Source organism: Octopus bimaculoides, chromosome 21, assembly GCF_001194135.2.
Source record: "Octopus bimaculoides isolate UCB-OBI-ISO-001 chromosome 21, ASM119413v2, whole genome shotgun sequence".
In the NCBI taxonomy this organism is placed as follows: domain Eukaryota; kingdom Metazoa; phylum Mollusca; class Cephalopoda; order Octopoda; family Octopodidae; genus Octopus; species Octopus bimaculoides.
The window spans coordinates 37568362-37576960 of NC_069001.1; the positions used below are offsets into that span (position 1 = coordinate 37568362).

Sequence of the window (8599 nt, forward strand, 5' to 3'; positions counted from 1 at the left end):
GGGAGAGAGAGAGAGAGAGAGAGAGAGAGAAAATAAAAGGTTGTAGAAATGGATTTTTAAAATGTCGTACCGTATGGAAAGTGAGAGTCCTTAACACGGTTTTCATTAACACTTCTGCTAGTTCAACATCCATTGTGTTGTCATAATCTGGACTGGCAGAAACGGTAGAATCGAAAGGCTCAGCAAATCCAAGAAGGGATGCAATGTGAGAATTGTCTTGGAGACTAGCAAGAATGATGTCAAGTTGCATACGCTGAAAATAAACAAAAATGTATATGTGTCATCATCATCATCATCGTCGTTTAACGTCTGCTTTCCATGCTAGCATGGGTTGGACGATTTGACTGAGGACTGGTGAAACCAGATGGCTACACCAGGTTCCAATCTGATTTGGCAGAGTTTCTACAGCTGGATGCCCTTCCTAACGTGAGCTGTAGAAACTCTGCCAAATCAGATTGGAGCCTGGTGTAGCCATTGTAAAAATATATGTATACGTATATATGCATAATATACATGTAGATATATATGTACATGTTTATACATGTGTGTTTATATGTATATATGTGTGTGTGTGTGTGTGTGTGTGTGTGTGTACACATACACACAGGGTGTCCCAAAAATTACTAAGAGAGGTTTGGCAAATTTATTAACTTCTAATAAGAAATATACTCTGAATAATTAGCATGTGAAAACATTTAGCTAATTGGTGACTTTCAAGACATCCTACAATTATATCTAAAAGTCGATGTATGTATGGATGCATGTGTGAATGTGTACCAGAGAAATATGCAACACATCCATAACTTCATTTGCAATAGAAATATACAATAGTGCAGGAATACACGATAATATAGAAATATGTGACAATGCAGTTAATGTGCGATAATATAGTAATACCTGGCCTCTAGATAGTGTGTCCCATCTATCACTGCCTTGTGGAAGCAGGGAATGAAGCAGTTCCATCCTCTCCTTTAATGGTGGTAACAATAATGGTGCTCCAATTGATAAAGTCTCTATCACAGCCTGAAATGAAGAACACAGATGGAAATTTGTAAAATGGTGAAACAGCCTCGCCCGCCCGCCCACCCACCTGCCTAGGGTGTGTATATAACATTATTTATATTTCTCAACATTTCTCTATAGTGTATATCATTTATATTTTGATTCAGTCTTTTAACTGTGGCCATGCTGGGGCACTGCCTTGAAGGGTTTTAACAGAAACAGATTGACCCCCAGTACTTAGTTTTAAAACTGGTCCTTATCCTAACAGTTCTCCTTTTGCTGAACTGCTAGGTTACAGGATAGTAAACAAACCAATATTGGTTGTCAAGCGAAGGTGGGAAACCAAACACAAAGTCTCATACACACACACACACACACACACACACAAGTATACAATGGGTTTCTTTCAGTTTCCATCAACCAAATCCACTCACAAGGCTTGTCAGCCCAGGGCTATAGTAAAAGACACATGTATATCTCTTCAGCGACACTTCGTTTTCAAGTGTGTTCTTGCTGCTGAGAAGGGAACTTTAACTACACACAACTTCAAAGGTACAAAGTGAGTTGTTGACAGCAGGAACAACGACACTCATAGTCAGTGTTGCTGTGTACACATTTAATTTTTTGACCCCTAGTCAACGACAACACTTGTAGTCAGAAAGCACAAAGGTAAACACAGACACACACAGGTACATGTGTGTGTGTGTGTGTGTATATTTACCAAGTGCAAATAGGCAAGCAAAACAAACAGACAGGTCTTTGTTGAATAAATATGTTCTGCACTATACTTGCTCCATCCCAGTTGCAAAGACAATCCCTCGTCACTTTCACCATCATGGATGCCATGAAGCAGTGATTGTCTCATTGAAAGCTTGCGACCAGGGTTGAAACAATTGTTTACCAAATGCAAAGTAAAATAAAATAAATGAAGGTGGACTCCTCTGACCCATGCTGTCAGGGTTTTAGTTTGCATATCATGAATGCATAACACTGTGACAGTCATCTTCGAAGACATGTGCAAAGAAGGAAGGTTAGCGTTGGTTAGAATTAATAAATACAGCACCCGATACACACCTGTTGCACCGATGGGGGTGTGTCGATATCTAGCAGTCGAAAGAGCAGATTACGGAATGGTCGAGAATGATCTCCAAGTATTCCCTTTGAGACTCCACTAGCTTGAGCAAGGGACAGATGAGTCCCCAGAATATTCAGACACAACTGAATGAAATGACAATGATCTCTGGAAAAGGGAAACAAAAAAAAATAACATTTAACTTTCCTCAAAATAAGTTCTACAAAATAAGTTCTACATAAAAGCACTTGCTGTAGTTCAGTCCTGGATCAGCAATATATATATATATATATATAATAATATTTTACAAGCTTAAAGTTTATAAGCGATCACGGGGCATTGACTAAGGTAGCCCTCAGTCAATGCACGGTAACTGCTTATAAACTTTAAGCATGGTGATCACTTATAAGCTTTAAGCTTGTAAAATATTATTATTATTATTTACAGATTTGTAAAATCAACACTGCTTACCAAAAATCATATATGTATCAATAAATAACAATAGATGGATAATGTGTCAATCCACTACAGCTGTTGCCAATGAATCTTTAATTAATTAATCGTATTTTGGGTTGGCAACTAAGTTGACCTTGGCGGAATTTGAACTCAGAACGTAACGACTGGTGAAATATCACTAAGCAATTTGCCCGATGTGCTAACGATTCTGCCAGTTCGCTGCCTTTGTGAGTAATAATAATAATAATAATGAGAAGTAGAGAGAAAGAGTAAAGAGAGGTACTTACTGTTTGGTGTTGAAAGGCAGTGGTGGTGCAGACCCGTTGACATCATCACAATAGTGTTCAAGAAACGTATGCAGTAAGAGAAAGGTGGATTCTTGTAAGTCGACACAGAATGGCCGATTCCATGCAATAACATTCCTGGACAAAATAGAAATAATAATAAAAATATATAAACAACAACAACAATAATAATAATAATGATAATGATTTCAAATTTTGGCATAAGGCAATTTGGGGCAGGGGAAGAGTCGATGACAGTATTCAAAGGATGAAGAAGAAGAAGACGACGACAACAATAATGATATCATATTTTTCTCTTTCATTTGTTTCAGTCACTGGACTGTGGCCATGCTGGAGCACTGCTTTGAAGGGGTTTAAATGAATAAAGCAACTTTAATACTTATTATTTTTCATTCATTCTATTGGTCTCTTTTGAGGAAATATTAAGTTATGGGGACATAAACAAACCGACAGCAGTTGTCAAGTAGCATTAAGAAATGGTAATGAGTGCATATATTGGCTATGAGAAATAGTCTAATATTGGGGTATATAAACCCATTTTTACCATTGTGGGTTTATATGCCCCAATATCCAACTATATTCTATAGTCAATATCACGTGATCACGTGACCAACCATTAGATGTTGTTATACATGGCTGGTCACAATGTGCTTTGATATTGTTTTAGCCATCGAAAGACGCCACCCTGCTGGTGAGGCAGCAGGCCTACATTGGATGGGGGGGGGAGTGAAGCAACGTGAAATGAAGTGTTTTGCTCAAGAACACAATGTGCTGCCCTGTCTGGGAATTGAACATGTGATCTATATATAATATATATGAGGGGATTCTTTCAGCTTCCATCTACCAAGTCCACTCACAAAGACTGAACCCAGAACCATGTGGTTGGAAAACAAGCTTCTTACCACACAGCCACACCTGTGCCTATAGTCAATGTACACAGTGAAAACTCATAATTATATTTACAAAAAACAGTACACACACGCATACACATACATGCGGGCACATACACATACACAACAGGCTTCTTTCAGCTTCTGTCAACCAAAACCTTACACGAGGCTTTGATCAGCCTGGGGCTATACTAAAAAAACACTTGGGCAAGGTGCCATGCAGAGGGACTGAACCAACAATAATGTGGTTGGGAAGTAAACTATTTATCTCGGCCACACCTGCACCTACACACACATACACATACACATTACCTGTCGGTGGGTAGAGCTGTCCATGCTATACTGTGTGATGTTCCTGCTGATATCTGGTGAATACTAACTCCATCCAACCCGATAACTTTCTTTGGCTTAGAGATGGGGCTGTGAGCGTGTCCTTGGCCACACTGACCCATTGTGTTGTTGCCCCAGGCATACACCTCGTTCTCTGAATGAAAGGAAAAAAAAAGAGGAAAACAAATAAAAACATAAAAACCAGATTAAAGGCCTGAAATTAAGGGGGAAAGGGGTAGTCAATCACATCGACCCCAGTGTGCAACTGGTGTTTATTTTATCGACCCTGAAAGGGTGAAAGGCAAAGTTGACAATGGTGGAATTTGAACTTAGAATGTAACGAGTCAGAAGAAATACTGCAATGCATTTTTTCTCACACTTTAACAAGTCTGCCAACTTCCCACCTTAATGATAATAATAATAATCCTTTCTATTATAAGCACAAGGCCTGAAATTTGGGGGAGGGGATAGTCGATTACATCAACCCCAGTACTCAGCTGGTACTTATGTTATTGAGCCCCAAAAGAATGAAAGGCAAAGTTTACCTCAGCAGGATTTGAACTCAGAACATAAAGAAGTGGGCTGGGCAGAGACTGGAGTTGAGTAGAGGTGAAGTTGGGTAGCAATGAATTTGCATATAGGAAAGGTGGGTAGAAGTAGGGCTTGGTGAAAGTGGTACCCAAACAGCAAGCTATGAGGAGTGAAGGTCACTGAGTGAATGCAGGGACGAAATGAAGCTGTGTTCCCTAAAGGTTTCTTAAGAAAGCAAAAATCGATTATCGATGAGAGTCGAAACTAACCGTGTGTGAGAGCCAAACAATGCGTATCACCACAAGCTATATCAGCAATGCAGGTACTCTGGAACTCTTCTATCTGGCGAGGCCGCAGTGCAGTGTACTCAGGGGAGCCACACCCTAAACATGAACCGCACCCCCACGCATACACCTGGAAAAGAAAAGCACAAGATGGTCGATAATTAGAGAGAACGGAGTAGAGTTTTACAAGTCAACAAGGCAGCCACTGTGTAGCTAGTCCATTCACTAGAAACAACAGTCAAATATTTACTAATTCTATCAAATTTCATTGCAGAATGAAGGGGAGTGTCCATAATCTTTTTCAGGTTGTCTCAAACTGGTGGAAGGGAGAGGAGGTAGGGAAGGGGATGATGAAACCCTGATCAATGGGTTTCTGTTGTATGAGGCACCACACCAAGTTAGGGAGTCATCTATCAACAGACTGGAAACAATCGTCTTCAATGTCAGTCTTCCATACTGGTGATGATGGTGCAAGAGGATTCTATGAGCCAGAGAATTGCATTAAACTCCAATGTCTGCTTTGGCATGGTTTCTTCAGCCTGATGCGCTTCCTAATGCCAACCACTTTATAAAATGTGCTGGGTACTCCTTTGCATGGCACCAGCACTAGTGAGGTCAACAAGTTACTTGTAAGACAAAGAAAAAGACCCCCTCATCTGAGTAAGGGTGTAGTAGAGAGGGAGGTAGCTTTGTGCCAAGTGTTGAGGGGCTAAAGTATGACTGACAGTTGGGAGCAGATATCATCATCACCATCATCAACAATGTCCGTTTTCCGTGCTGGAATGAGTTGGACGGTTTGAAAGAAGCTGGCCAGCTGGGAGCTGTCCAGACCCCAGTTGTCCGTTGTGGCCTGGTTTCTACAGCTGGATGCCCTTCCTAATGCCAACCACTTAACAGAGTGATGCTGGGTGCCATTTATGTGCCACCAGCATGGGTGCGTTTACACCTGTTGCTAAAACTGTGGATGAACTTCAGGTAAAGACAGAGTAGATTTAATTAAAGGTAATTATTAAAGACACCCTCACCTGTCCAGAAGATGTCAATGCTAACGAAGACTGCGTCCCACAAACGACTTTCCGGATGTAAAACTCGGTGAAAGTTTCAATGATTTTTGGCTTATAGAGGCGATTGGTGTCTCCATGTCCCAACTTTCCTACAAACAGAGAAACAGACAGGGATGTAGGGGGCAGCAGATTAGTCATGTGTAGCGTTTGTGTGTGTGCATTCATGCATGTGTATGTGTGTATATGTATGCATGTGTATGTGTGCATGTGTGTGTGCATGTGTGCGTGCATATGTGTGTGAGTGTGCATGTGTGAATATGCATGCGATCTAGGTTAGAAACTGACTCTTTCTCTATTGGAAAGAAAACTTGAAATAAAACTGAACAATGATATACATACAGGGTGTGATGGGTAAATTGTCACCATTTTATATTTTTAATTTCGCGCATGCATATTGTTTCTGATTTTGTTGACTACACAGTATTGTAGAGTCAGTTGGGCACCATCTGTGAGGAAAACAATTCTATGACACAATTCACTCTGCCAGAAATTTGGAAACGACATGCTGTGTTGCTTAGTATTCGCACTGGAAGCTCCAATATGAACATTTCAGAGTGTTTGGGTGTCAATCTGAGGACAGTGTGATCTAAGGACATGTACCTGCTTTCCATGCTGGCATGGGTTGGACAGTTTAACTGAGAGCTGGCAAGCCAGAAGGCTGCACCAGGCTCCAATTGAATAAATTTACTCTTTAATATTTCATTTTTATGTAATTTAAAAAAATATATCTGTTAAAATGAGATGCCAGTGTTATTTTCATTTTTGCGTAATTGAAACAACAGTTTATTCACCGCACCCTGTGTGTATATATATATATATATCAGGTGGTGTGTATAAAAACTACAATGTTGAGACACAGAGACACATTTAGAGATGCAGTGTCTCCTATTAGTCCACACTCTGCCAACATGAAGCAATACACACACATCCACACTCTCTCTCTCTCTCTCTCTCTCTCTCTCTCTGTTTTACACACACACACACACCCACTCTCTTTCTTCTTTCCTCTCTTTCATTTCTTTTGCAAAAATTTCAACAGACTAACCATTATCTCCGCCGCCAAACGACCAAACTGTTTTACCATCTTGTGACACAGCAATGGTGTGTGAACTGCCACAGGCTACCTGGCCGACTCCAGAAACATCTTTGATGCATGTTGGTACGTTCTTACTGTTGCTGTCACCATGTCCTATAACATAAATGAATGAATAAAATATAAACGAAGGGTCAAACAGACAGACAGACAGACAGTGAAATAGACAGACAGACAGGAAGAAAAATAACTTGCTAGCTCAACCAGACAGATAGGGAAATATACATATATTTCATTATATGTATATGGAGAAACAACTTGATAGACAGACACAGATAAAAAAAACACCATCAGCCAGCTAGATAGTCAGACAGAAGACTAGCTACAAATATAGGCAAATAGACAGAAAAATAGCTAGAGAGATAGACAGACAGACAGACAAAAATTAGATAGATGGATAACTATTCAAATACACTGATAGAAAGAAGTGTAGGGAAGAGCAAAGTCTACATGGTCTCTTCATGTAGCTTTCTCTTGCCCTCTTTTTTCCTCTCTCTCCAACATGAAGCTATAACACCTACCCAATCGTCCATAATCTCCGTCACCACAGGTGTACAGTTCTCCATCTTCAGTCACAAAGGCACTATGACGATGACCAGCAGACACACACTTGACCACCTGAAACAATAAAAAGAGATGCAATGAAAGTAGCCGGGGGGGATGTGAGTGGAAGAGGAGGGGGAGGAGAAACACTCATGTTCCAACTAGGAACTTACACCCTCCATGGCATCAACACTCACCTTCAATTCTCCTTGATCCTTCTCAACCTGAACACTCACCCATACTCTTTCTGATTCCTTGTGCTCCTTGCCTTTCATCAACACACAAATGTCTGATTTATTTCTGAACTGTGTGTTTCTATGCCAGACACTGGTCCACTTGTACCAGAAGGCTAACCCTGTCCCGGCTCCTTGATGCTCCACCCACCATCTCTCACATCAGCCACCCATCTCCCTAACTAATCCATATCAGTCCTCACACCACCCACTACCTCCCTCTCAACCCTCGACCTTAACACCCTACATCTCTCATTCACTGCAGTTACCATAGTGTCTATCCTTCCACCTCCCTCACCATCAGACCCCACACTAACCCCTATATCCTATCCTTCTTCTCCAGAGCAATATGCTTCTAGAATCTATCCCAATTTCTATCAACACCACCACCACCACCCCTGTCCCCCCCATACAGTTGCCAAATTTTAAACTATTCAACAAAACACTGTTACTCTCACCTTCCTTCTAAAACACGCAAATAAAATAAACAGCAACAAAAGAAAATAGATACAACTACCCCCTATCCTTACCATTTGACCTAATGACTCTTTTATTCCCACTTCAGCCATACCTAGGGGTCAATATTTTTTTTTCTTTCTTAATGTAAAGACTAAAGCTTCAACACAAAATACATTAACCCTTTGGAGACGGAGCCTCATTTGCAGTTTCAGGGCCAAGAAGACGGAGCCCTTTTCACAAGCCCTACAGAAAGCCTGCATTTATTTTTCAAAAAAAAAAAAAATTATAAAAAATAAAGTAGTTACTTTACATATTATAAAACTATTTATATTCTTGT

General features: G+C 40.4%; 1 protein-coding gene across 1 annotated transcript in view; it reads right to left on the bottom strand.

Annotated features, from left to right (window-relative positions):
• LOC106868812 (probable E3 ubiquitin-protein ligase HERC1) overlaps window positions 1-8599 on the bottom strand; it is a 98961-nt gene that overhangs the window by 70183 nt on the left and 20179 nt on the right. The window contains exons 7-15 of the mRNA XM_052975429.1: window positions 7549-7645; window positions 6980-7123; window positions 5896-6023; window positions 4856-5000; window positions 4038-4209; window positions 2818-2952; window positions 2077-2242; window positions 898-1023; window positions 71-253 (exon numbers count right to left, since the gene is read on the bottom strand). Of these exons, the coding sequence (XP_052831389.1) occupies window positions 71-253; window positions 898-1023; window positions 2077-2242; window positions 2818-2952; window positions 4038-4209; window positions 4856-5000; window positions 5896-6023; window positions 6980-7123; window positions 7549-7645 (1296 nt within the window). The remainder of the gene's footprint in view (window positions 1-70; window positions 254-897; window positions 1024-2076; window positions 2243-2817; window positions 2953-4037; window positions 4210-4855; window positions 5001-5895; window positions 6024-6979; window positions 7124-7548; window positions 7646-8599) is intronic.